The sequence below is a fragment of the Hemitrygon akajei genome, chromosome 12 (assembly GCF_048418815.1).
Source record: "Hemitrygon akajei chromosome 12, sHemAka1.3, whole genome shotgun sequence".
NCBI lineage: Eukaryota > Metazoa > Chordata > Chondrichthyes > Myliobatiformes > Dasyatidae > Hemitrygon > Hemitrygon akajei.
The window spans coordinates 97,433,856-97,454,178 of record NC_133135.1 but is presented as its reverse complement, the minus strand read 5'-3'; the positions used below and the strand labels follow the sequence as shown (position 1 = coordinate 97,454,178).

The following is a 20,323-nucleotide window of genomic DNA, read 5'->3' as shown; positions in this document are numbered from 1 at the left end:
AACAAAACAACTTGCTGATTTAAGTCTCGCGTTGCTTTTTCTGAGCTCTGTGCCCAAAGAACTCGTGTCTCTGGGCACACATCCAGTAGTCAACTCGCTGCTTTCAATCTTCCGTGTACTCCCACAACACATCAGGCAGCGGCATCGGCCTTGAATCCGCCCACCTCCAGAGCCACGAAGATCCGGAAACCTGCAGAGGCACTAGTCTTCCAGGCTGTGTCATTGGCATATGGAAAAGCAGCTGGTTGTGAGGCTCCCATTTCTGCCAAGAACCGAGGTCAGCGTGTAACTCCAGGTCATGGTCTTCAAAAGAACCCTGAAAAGGAAAAAAAAGAGATATTAAAGATAGAAATAGAGCTGTTTCCGAAGATGCAAGCAAAGGAGTTGCTGTTAGGCGACATGATCCTAAGCTCTGTACAGTATTCCAGATGCTATCCTAGCAAGGCAGCAAAATGCCTTTCCTCTCAAACATTTTTCAATAAAGGCCAGTGTTCCATTTACCTTTCTAATTGCCTGCTGCTCTTGCATGTTAACTTTGTGCAAGGACATCCTTATCCCTAAGAAGCCAACACTTTCCAATCACTCACCATTTAAAAAAAGTCACATTTTTGCACATCGTTACACTGTCTCCATGCCCTTGTTTAATCACTTCATCTCTGCATGTCTGTCTAAAGACAAGAGATGTGCAGATGCTGGAAATCCAGAGTAACACACTTAAAATGCTGGAGGAACTTAGCAGGACAAAGAGCATTTGTGGAAAAGAATAGAGAGTTGATATTTTGGGCTGACACCCATTCTGATGAAGGGTCTTGGCCTAAAACATCAACTCTTTATTCCTTTACATAGATTCTGCCTGACCTGAGTTCCTCCAGCATTTTTGTGTGTTACTCTGTTGGTGTCCTCTTTATGACCCACACTGCCACCTAGCTGTAGTTCCCCATTATTTCTGAAAGGTTTTCTGTATCTTTGTGGTTAAAACACGCAGCACATTTATTTAATTTCTTTCCAGCTTCCCAGTTCCTTTTAGTAATTCCTTTCTACCTCATTTCACATTTCATGAAGTAATTTCCTTTTCACATTTCTACATAAATTCTTGCACTCTTTGTCTTCCACTTACTGTTGTTTTCTACCTTTTTGTCTTTATTTATTGTAACTTATAGCAATTTTTATATCTTGCTCTGTAGAGCTGTTGTAAAATTTGCTGACATGTAAGTGACACATTGTAGGCTAAAGGGCCTGCACTGTACTGTTCTATGTTCTATAATAAACCTGATTTTGATTCAATGCCTTGGTCCATTTTTGCTGAGTGCTGACATTTTCTTAGATCTCATTTTAGTATTCAGTAGCAGTATTAAAAACCTTTGATCTAATATTGTCTTTCAGTTTATAGATAGAGTTGTTCCAGTTTTTCTGCTGCTATTAATTTGCCTTAATATGATGTAATGTATCGAATCTTTAAAGTTCCCACCTTAGATTACGCTTCATGCTTTAAGCTCCAGTTTCAGACTTAACTAGTAAGTAGACTTAATTTAACCCTTCCTTATCACATATTTCTCGTGTTAAAATAGTCTAATTTGTTCCTGTATATTCCTGTTTTTACACTGTTACTGTTCCTTTGGATTGCCCAATTAATATATAGAGCAAAGCTTGTATGTTTATTGCATTACCTTTATTACTTGCATCTTACTTTCCAGATTTACGACGCCCTGGAATTCCACTACCGAACTACAACTCCCTATGAAGTTTCCTGCCCTCCATTGTTTCTCAGCTCCATCAAAACTGATTCTAGCTCCAATACTTCTCTCTACAACCTTTAATTGTTGAGTCTACCCCTTTTCCATTTTCCCATCTAAATGTTGAGAATCCTGGAATATACAATTCCTAACTGGGTCAGTTTGCAACTATGTTCCACTAATGTTAATTAGACCGTTCCAATCAGTGTCAGGTTTATGACCCAAGTGCTGCAGAAAATTCTAAATGGTGTGCCTACATGCCTTGATCTGTGAGCTGTCAATAATACATACGGATTTTATTTGATTGTGCCAATCTATAATTTCCCTGTGTCACACTCTTTTTCTTTTCCAGAATATACTTAAAAGAAAATACTTGATTGTTCATTAGAGACTAACAGCATTTGCATTGTTTGGAATTTGCAAGAAGTGTATATTTTGAGACTTTGGTGTATATTTTCTTCATAATGTAATGTGGAAAGTCTTGTACATGAAATACAGATTTTCTACTCCATTCTGTAATGAAATTGGCATAATTATTGTCTCTGAATTCACTTAAAAACAATAATTCATAGCTTGCAGTCTGACAATTTCTGTCCAAAGAAAGTATTTCTTTCCAACACATTCATATTACCTGTGTGATTTTCAATAGAATCTGTTTTATTCTGCAAATTCCACAAACTCATGAGATCCTGCCTCCAGCAACCCATAATGAAAACGTTACGTGCATTTATAATTTGCCAGCCTTTTGGTATTCTACTGTAGAATGAGAAATGGGTGAGGTTCAGTTGCTGAAGCCATAAGGGAATGTCATGCTTTCAAGTTGGGGCATAGTTTTCACCACTTTGATCGTTGATGCCACAATGGCGCAACAGTTAATGCTGCTTCTGCACAGTTCCAGCAACCCATATTTGATGCGGACTTCCAGTGCTGTGTGCATAGGGTTTACAGGTTCTCTCTGTGACCATGCAGATTTCCTCTGGGTGCACTGGTTCCATCCCACATCCCAGAGATGCGATGATGAGTTGTTTGACCCAGTATAAATTGCCCCTAGTGTGGTTAAGTGGCTGATGGGAGATGGAGGATGATAGGAATATGAAAGCAAATGGAGTACAGGAGAATGAATTGGGGGCAGTGAGGTTCTTTGGAAGTCTTTGAGAGCAGTAGGACACCATAAGCCAAATAATCTCTTGTGCTGTAAGGAAATTTTACAATAGGACACACAAGTTTATGGTCAAAGTAAATTAGTTGCAACTTTCCTTTTCTGTTTGGAGTACTGTTCGATGTTTTCTGTGTTTTGTGTTTTTCAGATGTTTTGGTATGCTTTTGAGCCCAGGGACAAATGTGCGGAATAGTGACATGCACCTGCTTGACATGGTGAGTTTGGAGTGAACAGATTACTTATGAGGTTAAATCCAAAGATACTTATGTCTCAGCTCTGACATAGTCACACTTTTGCCTCAGAAGGTGGTTTTGATTGCCTGAACTTAGGCCAGCATTAAAGTGCAATGCAGAGAGAATATTTCAGTATTAGAGCTGCATTCTTCTGAATCAGTGGATTGGTCCATGTTCAAGTGCTAGAGATCTGAATGAATACACTAGGATTGTAATGGACTTGATTAAAACAGCTGTAGATGAGTGTGTCCCACTAACTCATTCAGCGTCTTCCCCAATAAGAAACCCAAGATGAACCATGAGATCCAAAATTTGCTAAGGGCCAGATCAGAGACAGTCAAGGCTGGAGATGTAGAATGCTATAAGAGGTGCAGATATGATCTCTGGAAAAAAATCTCACAGGTGAAGTGGAGATTCTGGACTAAACTGGAATCAACAAGGGATGCTCGACAGCTGTGGAAGGGTTTGAATACCTTAACCTCCTACAAAGTTAAATCGAGTGACTTGGGAAACAGCAGAGCTTTGCTTCGCTTGCCTTCTATAGTCGATTTGACCATCAGAACATTGAAGAACCATCGCGAACCCCACATCTCCTGATTAACCTTTGAGCTCAGTATCTGAATCTGGCTTGCAGGCTGCCTTCAGGAGGGTGAATCTAAGGAAAGCATCTGGACCAGATGGAGTACCTGGTCATTTACTACAGACCAATGCTGGTGTGTTCACTGAAATCTTTAACCTCTTGCTTTGGCGTTGTGTGGTACCCACCTGCTTCAAGCAGGCTTCAATTATACTGGTGACCAAGAAGAGCTTTGTGACCTGCCTTACTGACTATCATGCAGTTGCACTTACATCCACAGTGATGAAATGTTTTGAGAGGCTGGTGATGAAAGATATCAGCTCCCGTCTGAGTGGCAACTTGGGTCCGTTCCAATTTGCCTCTTGAACAATAGGTCCATGGCAGATGCCATTTAATTGGCTCTTCATACAACTCTGGAACATCTGGACAGAAAAGTTGTATACATCAGGATGCTGTTTATCGATTACGGCTCAGCATCTAGTACCCTTATCCACTCGAAAAAAATAAATAAGCTCCAAGACGTTGACCTCAATGCCTCTTTGTGCAATTGGATGCTGGATTTCCTCACTTGTAGACCCCAATCAGTTTGGGTTGGCAGCAACATCTCCTTCACATCAGCACAGCTGCACCACAGGACTGTATGCTTAGCCCCCTGCTCTACTTGCTTTACACCTATTGACTGTGTGGCTAAGTACAGCTCCAATACCATATTCACCTACCGACACAACCGATCGATAGATGATGCAATAGCCACAGTTCTACACACTGTCCTTACACATCTGGAGAAGCATGTTTATGTGAGAATGCTGTTCTTGGACTACAGTTCAGCATTCAACATCATAATCCCTCCAGGCTCGACAAGAAGTTCAGAGACCTTGGCCTTCACCCTGCCTTGTGCAGTTGTATCCTGGCCTTCCTGTCAGATAACCAGCAGATGGTAAGACCTCTGCCTCCCTGACCCTCAACACAGATGCCTCTCGGGGTTGTGTACTAAGCCCTGTCCTTTACTCTCTCTATACCCATGACTATGTTGCCACCCACAGTTCCAATCTACTAATTAATTTTGCTGGCGATACTACATTGATTGGCCTAATCTCAAACAATAACGAGGCAGTCTAGAGAGAAGTCATCACCCTGTCACAGTGGTGTCAAGAAAACAAACTCTCCCTCAATGTTGCAAAAACAAAGGAGCTGAATGTGGACTACAAGAGGAATGGAGATTGGCTAACCCCTATTGACATCAATGGATTTGGGGTTGAGAGGGTGAACAGCTTTAAGTTCCTTGGCATCCACGTCACCGAGGATCTCATGTGGTCTGTACATACTGGCTGTGTGGTGAAAAAAGCACAACAGTGCCTCTTCCAGCTCCTGTATGTTGGAGAAGTTTGTTATGGGCCATCAAATCCTAAAAACTTTCTACAGGGGCACAATTGAGAGCATTCTGACTGGCTTCATCACTAACTGGTAGGGAACTGTGTTTCCCTCGATTGCAGGACTCTGCAGAGAGTGCAGCGGACAACCCAGCGTATCTGTAGATGTGAACTTCCCACTGTTCAGGACATTTACAAAGACGGGTGTGTAAAAAGGGCCTGAAGGATCATTGGGGACCCGAGTCACCCCAGCCGCAAACTCTTCCAACTGCTACCATCTGGGAAACTGTACCCGCAGCATAAAAGCCAGGCTCCGGGACAGCTTCTTCCACCAGGCCATCAGATTGATTAATTCACAGTAATGCAATTGTATTTTTATCTTATGTTGACTGTCCTGTTGTACACACTAAAAATTGCACATTGCACACTTAGATGGAGACGTAACATAAAAATTTTTACTCCTCATGTATGTGAAGGATGTAAGTAATAAAGTCAATTCAGTCTATCTCAAGTTTGCTGTCTAGGCTGAATCAAAGATGGTGATGAATCAGCATACAGGAGGGAAATTGAAAAATTAGCTGAGTGGAGTCAACAACAACCTTTCACTCAATGTCAGCAAGAGAGGGAAAGCAGAAGTCCATGAGCCAGTCCTTATTGGAGGATCAGAAGTGGAGAGGGTTAGCAACTTTTAGTTCTTGGCTGTTACTATTTGAGGGGACCTGTCCTGCAAAGAAAGCACAGCAGCACTTCTACTTCCTTAGGAGTCTGTGGAGGTTCAGTACGATATCAAATATTTTGACAACTCTCTGCAGATGTGTAGTGGAGAGTGTATTGTCTGGCTGTATCACGGCCTGGTATGGAAACACCAATGCCTTTGAGCAGAAAATCCTACAGGTGGATTCAGCCCAGTACATCACAGGTAAAGCCCTCTCAACCATTGAGCACATCTATGTGAAAGGCTGTCATTGGAAAGCAGCATCCATCATCAGAGATCCTCACCATCAACTCCATGCTCTTTTCTCACTGCTGCCATCAGGTAGAAGGTTCAGGACTTGCACCACCAAGTTCAAGAACAGTTACTAACCCACAACCATCAGGTTCTTGCCCATCCATTGAGATGTTCCCACAACCAATGATCTCACTTTCAGGACTCTATCTCATTATCTCATGTTCTCATTATTTTTTGTTTTTTATTTATATTTGCATTTGCACAATTTGTTGTCTTCTGCGCTCAGGATGATCTTTCATTGATCCTGTTATAGTTACTATTCTGTTGAATTGCTGAGTTTGCCTACAGGAAAATGAATTTCAGGGTTGTATGTAGTGACATATATGTACTCTGATAATAAAATTTACTTTGAACTTTGAATTTTGAAGTCCCATCTGCTATTTCAATATATAATTCCATTTAATAGCAGAGAAATGAAAACAATATACATCCTGAAATCCTTTTTCTTTGCAAACATCCACAGAAACAGAAGAATGCCCCAAAGAATGAGTGACAATAAAAATGTTAAAATCCCAAAGCCTCCCCTTCCCACGCACAAGCAGCAGTCAAGCAATGACCCTCACCCTCCTCCACCCACTTCTGCAAAAAAGCATCAGCACCCTCTACCCACCAAGCAAGCAATAGCAAAGCTCCCAGTAAAGACCATGATCTGCAGTACAACAAAAACTAATCGATCACCCAACAAGTCGACATACCACAGGCTCTCTCTCTCACTCTAATAAAAGGAAAAGAGGTGCCTCCTTTCACAGCAAGAGGGGAGACATAGCAAAACAACTCTCGCTGGTTTACAGTTTTAAAAACCTGTTAGGTTTTTTTCTGAGTTCTGTGACTTGGGAATCGTCAACAATCTTTCCCTTACCGATGTGTGTGTAAGAGAGAGCGCAACTCGTCGAGTACACAGTCTCTGACAGCCACTGACCCCAAAATTTTTTTCTCCCGCGATGCATCAGCTTAGTATTAGCCTGTCCTCAGGGTCGCGAAACCTCGGAACCCCGAAGGCGCACTTGTCTTCTAGGCTGCATCATTGGGATATCAAAAAGCAGCCGGTCGTGATCACTGAGAGCGGGCCCCATCACCACAAAGAACCGAAGTCTGAATGTAACTCCGGGTCAGGGTCTTCAACAGAACCACACCCACCCTGAAAGGAATGAATTTAGGATTCTTCTGCAATTTCAAAGATGAGCAAAGTGTTCCACTCTGGTTCAAAAGTGAAATCCTTTTATCAGAACTGGGGAACAGTAAATGGATGTTATAATTTAGAAGTGGGGTGGAGGGCAGGGAGAAGAAATGAGAGAAGAAATAATAGTATGAGTTGAAAAACTAGAGAGGTAATAAAGGCAAAAAATAACAACTATCCAGAAGAATGTGAATGGGAGAGGCAAAAACATTGACAGTGGCAAAGGCAAACATGAAGGCATTGTGGCATGTTGTCAGGCATTTCCCCATAATACTTGGATGATTGTAGTTGATGTGTTTACCTTTGAAGGGGATAATGCTTCTTCAATAGAGAGTACCGTATTTTCAGGGGGGTGGCACAACACTGTTCTTTACCCTTTTAACATTTTGCCTTCTCACTGCTGATTTTATTTTTGTTTTGCTTTCAGGAGTCCATGGGAAAGAGTGCTGATGGGAAGTCCTATGTCATCACGGGGATATGGAACCCTAATGGTCCTGCCTTTCAGGCACTGAATGAAGAAACTCCCAAAGGTAAAAACAGCTCATTTTCATCCACTACGTTTAGTAGTATGTGGAAAAGCACACACCAGAGAATAGTACAGCAGAGAAACAGGTCTTTTGGTACACCATGTGTTAAATACACAAGTTAATGCAGTCCACTCACTACTTGCTGCAGCCTTGTTTCTGTGCATTAGAACTATTGTATCAGACCATGATGCAACCATTTGTTGGCATGGGAATGTGTGGTGACTCTTGCAGAATGCTCCTAGCACATCCTTAGATTGTGTTGGTTGTTAATGCAAACAACACATTTCACTGTATATTTTTTATGTATATGTGTTAAATAAATGAATCTGAATTTGAATTGAGGATATTTTCAATATTCAACATTCTGGAAGTTTCTTAAGAGTATTTGGTGACACTCCAAATCATCTTGAGCTTTGGAGTGGTATGCCTTCTTTGTGATTGCATCTATGTGCTAGGCCAGGGACTGGTTTCCCAAGATGTTAACACACAGGAATTTGAGGCTACTACCCCTCTTCACCTCACCAATGAGAGTCTCCATCAGTTTTCTTGCTCCTACCACTGATACTGCCACTATTACCTTCAGTTGCCAGTTTCTATCTTTACTGTGCCCATGGTCTGTTTTTTTTAATCAATTATGGTATTGTCTGCACTGTTGTAACTATATTTAACTACCGTATGTGGTTTTGTGTAGGTCTTGTAGCTTTAGTTTTTGGTTTTGTCTGGTGGGTTTGGAGCACCTTTCTGGGGAACGCGCTAAGATGGTAGCGCGATATTAATATGCATCAGCCTCTCCGGACTCTGGATTTGGGGATTACCAAACATTATGTGGATTTTCTGGTGTAGTCTGCTTTATCATGTGCTTTTGTGATATCATTCTGGAGGAACGTTGTCTCATTTTTTAACTGCATTACGTTTGTGGTTTCTAAATGACAATAAACTGAATCTTGTATCTTGTACTTATTCAGCAAATCTTGGAATGTGTAAGTAAACCAGAATACCTGGAGCATTACCTCTGTTTCTCTTTCCATAGATGCTGCCTGACATGCTGAGTATTTCCAATAGTTTCTGTTTTCAGTACAACATTGGTTGACTAATTTTAGCTTGGATTTGTTTTGCTCGCAGATGTGAGGGTATACATGACAGTAGCTGTGGACTTGGTGATCACTGAGGTGGTGGAGCCAGTTCGGTTTCAGTTAGAAACTGTGGTCCGTGTGTATTCAGCCAACGAGAGGTTCTGGTACTTCAGCAGAAAGACCTTCAGTGAAGCCTTCCACATGAAGCTGAAACAGGTAGGAGTATTACCTATACACAAGAGATTCTGCAGATGTTGGAAATCCAGAGCAACACACACAAAATGCTGGAGGAGCTCAGGAGGTCAGGCAGCATCTATGGAAATGGATAACAAAACTGGAAGCCGTGGACTGACATGTTGGAATGGGAATGGGGATAGGAATTAAAATGGTTGACCATCAGGAAATTCCACTTTTGGTGGATGGAGTGAGGGTGCTCTACAAAGCGGTTCCCCAAGTTATGTCGAGTTTCACCAGTTTAGAGGAGGCCACTTTGGGAGCACTGGATATAATAGATGACCCCAACAGATTTGCAGTTGAAATGTTGCCTCACCTGGAAGGACTTTTTGGGCCCTGGATGGAGGTAAGGGAGGAGGTGAATGTGCAGGTGTAGCATTTCTGTTGTTTGCAGGGATATGTGCAAGGAGGGAGATTACTGAGGAAGGAAAACACACTATCTCAGGCCCATGGGGGAGAAGAAATAGTTATAAATTAATATTGGAACTTAACAAATTGTAACTCTACTTCAGGGTCAGGAATCATCTACACTTTGGTATCTGAGCCCAAGATGCCAGAAGTTGTTATTTAGAGATGGGGTCTCCTCTGCTGATACCAAGAGATGCATCCCTTCCTTGGCACTAAACGTATTAGTGTAACACTACATCCCTCCCTTATAGACACTGATCCCTATGTCACTTCATGATTTCCTTTCCAAGGACTCATCCCTGCTCTGGGAGGAATGTAGACCGTTCCCCATTTAGGGGATTGGAGGCGTAGAGCAGTTTGAGAGACAGGTCCATTCCCTCAGATCAGGAAGAGAACCATTTCATTCCTTGGTTACAGTTGCTGTCATTATTCTATGTATAAAATTCAGGATAGTCTGACCAGCTTTAGCAATCAAGTAAATATGTAAAAAAATGTCTCCAAACATCTCAAAACATTCCATGCAATTAAAGTACTTTTAATGTGCAGTCTTCTTCTTGGGCTGTTTCTCAGGATTGAGGATGACTTGTTTCCACTGCAGTTTTGAGGTATCTGTAGACTGCCATAGATGGAGCAAGAGCTGTTTGATTGGTGAGAGGTCATGTGCTCCTTCCTCTGTTTCACTGGAGTTCCCAATGCATAGACTTGAGCTTCTCAGTCCTATCCCAGAACTGTTCCATTTTGAGCAATAACAGGCCAAGGATCTCAGGAGTTGATAAGGATGTTTTATTTTTTCAAGGAAGATTTCAGAATATCTTTGAACCATTTCCATGTCCTGGGGATACCCTGCTGTGACAGAGTTTAGAATAGAGTGGCTATTTCATCTTGGTGGATCCTCAAAGTAATTGTAATTGCTGGTAATAAAATAAATAGAATAAAATAATTAAAATAACCAGGCCCAGAAGATCTCCATGCTTATGACTCAAGCATTCTTTTTATTTCACTTGTGCACAAGGAGAACAGGATAGGCCCGGTCACCCACACTTGCTATTTTTATATAGAATTGGCTTATCAGTTACGGATATTGACCATTTGGTAAATTGTGTATGTTGAGTTGCTTGATTGCAGAATCAATTGCCACTCACAGTAGAGGTGTTAAAATTTGGTTGAAACTTCAAGTGGGCAGTTGACGATATTTTGAAGTTAGTAAAGACAATTGTCCCTTAGTTGTTGGGTATGCTTCACAAATTCAAAGTTCAAAGTTAATTTATTATTTAGCTACATTTATGTCACCATGTACAACCCTGAGATTCATTTTCTTGCGGGTATTCACAGTAAATACAAGAACCACAATCGAATCAATGAAAGACAGCTCCCAACAGGGCAGACAAGCAACCAAAGTTCAAAAGACAACAAACTGCAAATACAAAAAGAAAATAAATAGATAGATAGATAGATAAATAAATAAATAAGCAAGCAAGCAAGCAAGCAATAAATATTGAGAACATGAGATAAAGAATCCTTGAAAATGACTCCATAGTTTGTGGGAATGGATTAGTGATGGGATGAGTGAAGTTATCCCCTCTGGTTCAAGAGCCTGATGGTTGAGGGGTAATTACTGTTCCAACCATGGTGATGTGGGTCCTAAGACTCCTGTATTCGGTCTGTTATCCTTATCTTGTTTTCTCCAGCACCACTATTGTGTAAAAGGACGCTATGTTTCAGGAAGACCAATCTGGAAAAGTCTCACTACAGAGACCTCATTTGTCTGGCTTGAGTTCACACTGTCCCAGTCACCCCAGCCTATCTTGCCTGTACTAAGCAGAGGTTCTCCAGTAGTATCACTTACTACAACTGCTCTAGGCTATTCTTGTTTGGCCGTAGTCTTTAACTCTTTCCCTATTGCAACTTTCACACTACCTCCACTTTATCCTGTGTAGGACAACATAAATCTTACTGAATTTCAATAGCACAGAGTGTCTGAAACTCTGTGACAGTTTTGTCAGGGACGATTGGCTGTTGTATCATGATGGAGGTAGCTGCTCTGTGAGCTAATATTCTACAGAGTAATCTCAGGCAAGAGACTAAATTGAATATGACAACTAACAAGAATAAAGCTCCCATTGCTCACTGTACAATAGAGTTGCCCCAGACCCCATATAAACAGTGAAGCCAGCTAAAGGGTCCCCAAAGCGAGCATGGAGTCTTGTGCAGCTTTTTCCTCAATCACCCTAACCTTACCAGCTTCTACTTGGATGTGCACAGCTAAACTGGTGATATTCTTGGACATATCAGGGATGTATATGCAACACACCTGGCCAGTGATAGCATAAGTACCACCCTTTTTGGCCAACAAAAAGTTCAATGCAAATTGATTGTGAAGGACCACAGTGCAGATTGCCACTATTTCTGCAGTGATGATATTGATGGCCTGATTTGTATCATGTTTATCATGTATCATCATTAACCAGTTTCTCCAGCGCTAAGGCCATATTGACACTCTTGTGAGTGAGTCTGGCAGGTCCTCAGAACAGGGATGCTATTATCTGGAAACACTCAGTTTCCATAATGTTCCTTCGATGGCAGGCCTGCACAGTGGAATTTAGAGAGAGTCTGAGAAGGTAGTACATACGTGGTATGACATAAGCCAGATAACAAAATCCACTCCACAATTTGGTTCAGGCCAATGATCCTACTTTTTTAAGGGGTACTCCTGGCAGCCAGACACCTAGTAAATACCATAACATGATTCCATAAGACCATAAGACATAGAAGCAGAATTAGGCCATCTGGCCCATCGAGTCTGCTCCGCCATTCAATCATCGCTGATCCTTTTTGTTTCTCCTCCTCAACTCCAGTTCCCAGCCTTCTCCCTGTAACCTTTGATACTGTGTCAAATAAAGAACCTATCAATCTCTGTCTTAAATAGATCCAACGGCCTGGCCTCCACAGCTGCACGTGGCAACAAATTCCACAAATTCACCACCCTTTGGCTTAAGAAATTTCTCCGCATCTCTGTTTTGAAAGGGTGCCTCTCTATCCTGAGGCTATGCCCTCTTGTCCTAGACTCTTTCACCATGGGAAACACCCTTTCCACATCTACTCTGTCTAGGCCTTTCAACATTCGAAAGGTTTCAATGAGATCCCCCCTCATCCTTCTGAATTCCAGTGAGTACAGGCCTAGAACCATCAAATGTTAGATGGCTCTGGGTCTGTACAATGCTCCACCAATCTGCATATCATCGTATGATAACCCTTTCATTCCTGGAATCATCCTTGTGACCCTCCTCTAGACCCTCTACAATGCCAGCACGTCTTTTCTAAAATGAAGGGCCCAAAACTGTTCACAATTCTCAAGGTGAGGCCTCACTAGTGCCTTATAAAGCCTCAGCATCACATCCTTGCTCTTGTATTCTAGACCTCTTGAAATGAATGCTAACATGGCATTTTCCTTCTTTACCACTGACTCGACCTGCAAGTTAACCTTTTGGGTGTTCTGCAAGTCCCTTTGCATCTCAGATTTTTGGATTTTCTCCCTGTTTAGAAAATAGTCTGCACATTTATTTCTGCTACCAAAGTGCATGACTATGTATTTTCCAACATTGTATTGAATTTGCCACTTTCTTGCCCATTTTCTAAATCTGTCCAAGTCCCTCTGCATCCTACCTGTTTCCTCAACTGTACCTGCTCTTCCACCAATCTTCGTATCATCTGCAAACCTAGCCACAAAGCCATCTATTCCATCAGCTAAATCATTTATATACAGCATAAAAAAAAGTGGTCCCAACACCGACCCCTGCGGAACACCACTAATCATTGGCAGCCAACCAGAAAAGGATCCTTTTATTCCCACTCGTTGCCTCTTTCCAATCAGCCAATGCTCTAACCATGTTAGTAACTTTCGTGTAATACCATGGGTTCTTAACTTGGTAAGCAGCCTCATGTGTGACACCTTGTCAAAGGCTTTCTGAAAGTCCAGATATACAACATCCACTGCATCCCCTTTATCTATCCAACTTGTAATCTCCTCAAAGAATTCCAGCAAGTTTGTCAGGCAGGATTTTCCCTGAAGGAAACCATGCTGACTTTGTCCTATCTTGTCCTGTGTCATGAAGTACTCCATCACCTCATCCTTAACAATTGGCTCTAATATCTTCCCAACCACTGAGGTCAGGCTAACTGGTTGGAGGGTCACCAGTGGTATAGGCGTTGCACATACTCTTACCTTAGTCTAGTTGAATTGAATTGAATTGAATTTCGGTTTATTGTCATTTAGAAACCACAACTGCAATGCAGTTAAAAAATGAGACAACGTTCCTCCAGAATGATATCACAAAAGCACACAACAAAACAGACTACACCAGAAAATCCACATAACGTTTGGCAATCCCCAAATCCAGAGTCCGGAGAGGCTGCTGCGTATTAATATTGCGCTACCATCTTAGCGCGTTTCCTGGAAAGGAGCTCCAAATCCACCAGACAAAACAAGACTACCCAGACACACCAAGTCAGGAGACCAACCCTACCACCCAACAAACCAAAAACTAAAGCTACAAGACCTACACAAAACCACATAGTTACAACAGTGCAAACAACACCATAATTGATAAAAAACAGACCATGGGCACAGTAAAAATAGTCCAAAGATGTTAAAAGACTATAAGTTCGAAAGAAACCACCACACAGTTTCCACAAGTCCTCAGGGTCCCGATAGACTCGTCATCCCACGCAGGCGGCAGAAGGGAATACCCCCGCTATGGACTTCCATGGCACCGCCCGACTCAGCCTCGCAGACACAGCACACAATGAAAACGCCGCTGGGCCCAGCCTCGCAGATGCAGCACACAGTGAAAGTGCCCCGACCGCAGCAGACTCCGAGTCCGTTGAACCTCCGAGCCTCCGACCATCCCCTCTGGCACAGCCTCTCTGAGCACTAAGAAGCAAAAATAAGTTTTGTCCCTTGTTGGTTACAATAACATACTTCACCCCTATTCACATGAAGCAGCTTCAGGTGGTGGAGGTTATACATGCCATTGTAGGTGGGTTGATACTAATTCTCAAAACAGTTTCCTGGCCCCTTTACAGTTCTGGTTTCATTATCAAAGTAAAACGCTGAATCAAACTCACTATGATTCAGGAGAATAGGGCACATTGACAATCCACCTTCTGAATGTATAGGTCCTTAGAGCACACCCAACAACCCGACCGGTAAGTATGCGATACATATTCATAACTGAAGCAAAGTGTTAGGAGTTTTAGTGTTGTGTATAACTTCTGCATTTATGCAGAAAATAGGTACCCAGATTACCCAAAACTTAGAATGCATATTGGTTATTTAAGATGACAAATAGCAAAGATCAAGAGCTCATTCCATCAGTCCTTATTATCAAGGTCTGGTATTCTGCTCCCTGGTCTGGTGACATCACTGGCCTAATGTGCAAAGCGTGCATCCACGCTGGCTTTCCTTGGACCTTTAAAGCAGTCAACAAGGGTGCAGTACACAGTAAAAACGAGACAACGTTTTTCAGGACCATGGTGCTACATGAAACAGTACAAAAACGACACTGAACTACGTAAAAACAACACAGAAAAAAAAATACAATAGACTACAGACCTACCCAGGACTGCATAAAGTGCTCAAAACAGTGCAGGCATTACAATAAATAATAAACAAGACAATAGGCACAGTAGAGGGCACATTCCAGCAACAGTTGGAATGGACCTTCCCAGCACACTCCAGGCAGTTCTTTCATCGGTAGGGTCTCACCAGTATCCACTCTCCTGGCTGATGGGTCTGACACTCTGCAGTAGTTATGATCTTCTGGGGTTCAAGTACTTGTTGATGAAAACCTTTAAGAGCTTATATTAGTTATCTATAATAATGCACCATGTTTTCATTCATAATATGGATGTCCATCTGTTTAATTAAAACGGGAGGGGTGACTGGCAAGCACATGGTTCATCCGGGGATAGGCCTGTCATATAGTTGGAGTGCAGTGCATTTCCATGATGACCAGTGGAAGCATCTCTGGCCACTTCAGTTTGATCTTGTTACACAACTAAGTTAACCTTTTTTTCAGGGTCCCGTTCTGCTTTTCAGCTGCCCTGTAAGATTGAGGGTGGTAAGGGCAGGTGAAATGATGCTTACACTACAAGACTTTTGTCAAATCCTAGACAACTTTACCAATAATGTGAGGACTGTTATCATTTGAGATTTTTTCTGGAATTCCAAACCTAGGAATAAATTCTTATAATATAAGTTAACACCAATTACATCATTTTTCTGAGTTGGATAAGCTTTTACCCATGGGGAGAATAAACACAATAACAAGAACTTAATCACAACCCATACATTTAGGAGATACACAAATGAATTCTGGGGGAGGGCCCAGGAGTAGAAGATATTGGCAGTGTCTTTTGGGATTATGTCTCTGGTAAATCATACATTTGCTGTTTCTTTTCTTGCTATGGTCGAGAATCTGTCATTTTCAATTATACCCACCATCCTTTATAGTCTTATACATACTGCATTCTGCTTTATTCCATAGAGTCTTCTCAGCTACAGATGCCACATGCTGTAATTGTTCTAGTTCATCAAAAGAATTTGGAAAAAAAACCCAGCCTGATCACACTGGTTGTGTCCATATAGATCTGCTGTTGCTGCTTTAGCAAAGCAGTCAGCCAGTTTGTTCCCTACAGTTATTTCACCATTTCATACCACCATGTGGTATGAGCCACATAGTTTAAAACAACAATTGGAGTAAGTAATTGAAAAACAGGAAAAGATTCACTGTGTTTTATCAGAGTTCAGGAGAGATGAGAAACCAACATAGTTTCCATTAATCTCCATTGTAATGTGCTGCTCCTAAGGCAAAATGAGAATCAGTGCACCAGCTGCAAGGATGTTAAGGCAAAAAGATTCAGCTGCTTGTGCAGAACAAGAGGAAAGGACCTCAGCTGCTATATGAAGTGCATACCCTGTAGTTCCACTAGGATTCTCCACTAAAATTTTTCCCAGTATCGGATTGGAAGGAAAAGCCATCAAAGCAATATTACCTGAGAGTTTATATCAGATGACCCTTTACAACAGGCAGAATTAAAATTGTACAAGTTCTTAAGGACAGTTTGGGAATCGATTAGTTAAACTGCATAGACTTTGGTGCTGGTGGTGGAGGCAGAAACCATTATCATAGTTTCCTTGGCCCAAGGGCATCTACGAGCCCAGTGACCAGGCTGTCCGCCGAAGACTAAGACCATAAGACATAGAAGCAGAATTAGGCCATTCAGTCATGGCTGATCCTTTTTCTCTATCTCCTCCTCAACCCCAGTTCCTGGCCTTCTCCCCTTAACCTTTGATGCCATATCCAATATCTGCCTTAAATACACCCAACAACCTGGCCTCCACAGCTGCATGTGGCAACAAATTCCACAAATTTACCACCCTTTGGCTAGAGAAATTTCTCTGCATCTCTGTTTTGAAAAGGCGCCTCTCTATCCTGAGGCTGTGCCCTCTTGTCCTAGATTCTCCCACCATGGGAAACATCCTTACCACATCTACTCTGTCTAGGCCTTTCAATATTCAAAAGGTTTCAATGAGATCCCCCCTCATCCTTCCAGTGAGTACGGGTCCGGAGCTATCAGATGTTAGATATGTTATTATATATATTATATTGTATATATATATATATATATATATATATATATATATATATATATATATATATATATATATATATATATATATATATATAATATATCATATTCTCCACCAATATGCGTATCATTGTATGATAACCCTTTCATTTCTGGAACTATCCTTGTAAACCTCCTCTACACCCTCTACAATGCCAGCACATCTTTTCTAGGATGAAGGGCCCAAAACTGTTCATAATTCTCAAGGTGAGGCCTCATCAGTGCCTTATAAAGCCTCAGCATCACATCCTTGCTCCTCAAAGAATTCCAACAGGTTCGTCAGGCAGGATTTTCCCTGAAGGAAACCATGTGTGAAAGTCCAAATATACAACAACCACTGCATCCCTTTAATCTATCCTACTTGTAATCTCCTCAAAGAATTCCAACAGGTTCGTCAGGCAGGATTTTCTCTGAAGGAAACTATGCTGACTTCCTATCTTGGCCTGTGTCACCAAGTACTCCATCACCTCATCCTTAACAATTGACTCCAACATCTTTCCAACCACTGAGATCTGGCTAGCTGGTCTATAATTTCCTTTCTGCTGCCTTCCTCCTTTCTGAAAGAGTGGAGTAACATTTGCAATTTTCCAGTCCTCTGGCGCCATGTCAGAGTCCAGTGGTTTTTCAAAGATCATTTCGAATGCCACCACAATTTCTAACGCTACCTCTTTCAGAACCCTAGGGTGCACTTCCTCTGGTCCGGGTGATTTATGTACCTTTAGGTCTTTCAGCTTTTTGAGCATCTTCTCTCTTATAACAGTAACTGCACCCACTTCTCTTACTTCACACACTACAACATCAGGCATACAGCAAGCGTCTTCCACAGTGAAGACTGACGCAGAATAGTCATTTAGTTCATCAGTCATCTCTTTGTCCCCGTTGTTATTTCTCCTGCCTCATTTTCTAGTGGTCCTGTATCCACTCCCATTTCTCTTATATTTTTAACATACTTGAAAAACTTTTGCTATCCATTTTGATATTATTTGCTAGCTACTTTCATATTTCATCTTTTCCCTTCTAATGATTTTTTTAGTTGCTCTCTGTAGGTTTTTAAAAACTTCCCAATCCTCTATCTTCCCGCTAATTTTTATTTTGTTGTATGCCCTTTCTTTTGCTTTTACAATAGCATTGACTTCCCTTGTCAGCCACAGTTGTACTATCTTACCATTTGAGTATTTCTTCATCTTTGGAATACACATGTCCTGCACCCCCCTCATTTTTCCCAGAAAAGAATGCCATTACTGCTTTGCTGACATCACTGCCAGCAGCTCCTTCCAGTTTACTTTGGCCCATTCTTCACTCATACCACTGTACTTTCCCTTACTCCACTGAAATACTGCTACATCAGACTTTACTTTCTCCCTATCAAATTTCAATTTGACACAATCATATTGTGATCACTGGTTACTAAGGATTCTTTTGCTCCCTAATCGCCTCCGGTTCATTACATAACACCCAATCCAGTATAGCTGATTCCCTAGTAGGCTCAACGACAACTGCTCTAAAGAGCTATCTCTTAGGCTTTCAACAGACTCACTCTCCTGAGATTCATTACTAACCTGATTTTCCCAGTCGACATGCATGTTAAAATCTCCCATGACTATCATAACATTGCCCTTTTCTATTTCTAACGACATACCCTTCACAGACGTCCTCATGTTTACCCCTACTGTGCCCACTTTCTCATTTCCATGTTTGTTGAATCAAGGAACTGTAATGCTGATACATTTAGAATATTATTATCTAAACAACTATGCTGTTCAAAACAAAAATTACCAGTCATGAGTGGGTCACATGAGCTATATGTGTATATAGCAGGTACTGTTAAAACTGAAGTTTACAGTGAAATTTTAAGCAAAAGTTAATCTGGTCAAAATTTGGTCATTTTAAATTTAGTTTAATGTAGAACAAAGCTATGTTAAAATAACATTCAAACAGTATAGGACAGTTATCACAATGCTTTTAAAACAATATAGCCTTATAGTGAAGCAGCCTGGGAAGTCTCACACAATTATTGTCTTCATTCCCCTGAACAGTTTTAATCCTTTGATGTTGTACATGCTTGTGACAATCTTGTAAAGCACTCACAATTTTACTTCGCTGTTCTCATCTCACATAAGTAACGCTATGCTTTCCTTTAACCTAGATTGCAACTGATTTACAATAACATTTATTAAGATGGGTGTTTCTGCTTCCTAGAGTTAAACCAGAATACATTTGAAAATAATTAATTACATGTTCTACATATTAATCCACACATGGTCTCCTGGCTGACACTGTTTTATGCCAATCTACAACACAAGGGAAACATTTTCTTAAAGCTCCTATTAGATTAATTCAAGGTACGTTAAAATCAACAATTTTCTCATCCTCTCTGCACCCTTCACCTCCCATCTTCCATAGTGCTGTTCGGAATTGCCACCTGTGGCAGTGCACCAGATGACACTGACCTCAGTGTTTAAGTCGAATCTGAATAAAACTCAGGAGACCAGCTTCTTATAGTTACAGCAGTTTATTGCACACCCTCTTGCAGTAGATTGAGAGCCAGTTGTCAAAGGGAAGGCATGTAAGTACTGCCACCATCGGACAAGTGGACCCACTTGGTTATAGCCGTATATTTATACATAGTAAGTCCCATACATTACTGTTGCAGATGTTATTAGAACTGGTACTCCCACCAAGTCTGTTGGTGCAAAACTTAATTACAGATAAGAGAGTTTGTTAAATCAAGGTTTTAATTACAGATGGATGTACTGTCCAGTCCTTATCAGTTATTCCTTTTACAAGGCCCTGACTTAATTACGGATGGATGTTCATTCCTGTCCTTATCGGTTAGTCCTCCTCCCCTTACTCAAACAAGGGTATAATGTATAATGCTATCAACTCCGAATGTCTCTTTCTGCATACCAAAGGAAAACTAGTATAAGCCGGGGTTTTTAGCTAACTGCTGAAGACAAAGTTTACTTCAGTTCAAAAATTCCTATTCAGTCCCAATTATTCTTTTAGCCAGAGGTTACATAGGTTCAAAATGATTTTTTTTATATCCTCAATTCCTCATCACTGAATAATCAAGTGGCATCTCTTGGCATGGATTTTGTTGAAACTGTGCTCTGTTCATTCTCAGACTCTAATAC

General features: G+C 41.3%; 1 protein-coding gene across 4 annotated transcripts in view; it reads left to right on the top strand.

Annotated features, from left to right (window-relative positions):
- Positions 1–20,323, top strand: part of rabgap1l (RAB GTPase activating protein 1-like) — a 587,017-nt gene that overhangs the window by 101,381 nt on the left and 465,313 nt on the right. For all 4 annotated transcript variants that reach the window (XM_073063719.1, XM_073063720.1, XM_073063721.1 and 1 more), the window contains exons 8-10: positions 3,041–3,107; positions 7,686–7,788; positions 8,908–9,074. In XM_073063719.1, the coding sequence (XP_072919820.1) occupies positions 3,041–3,107; positions 7,686–7,788; positions 8,908–9,074 (337 nt within the window). The remainder of the gene's footprint in view (positions 1–3,040; positions 3,108–7,685; positions 7,789–8,907; positions 9,075–20,323) is intronic.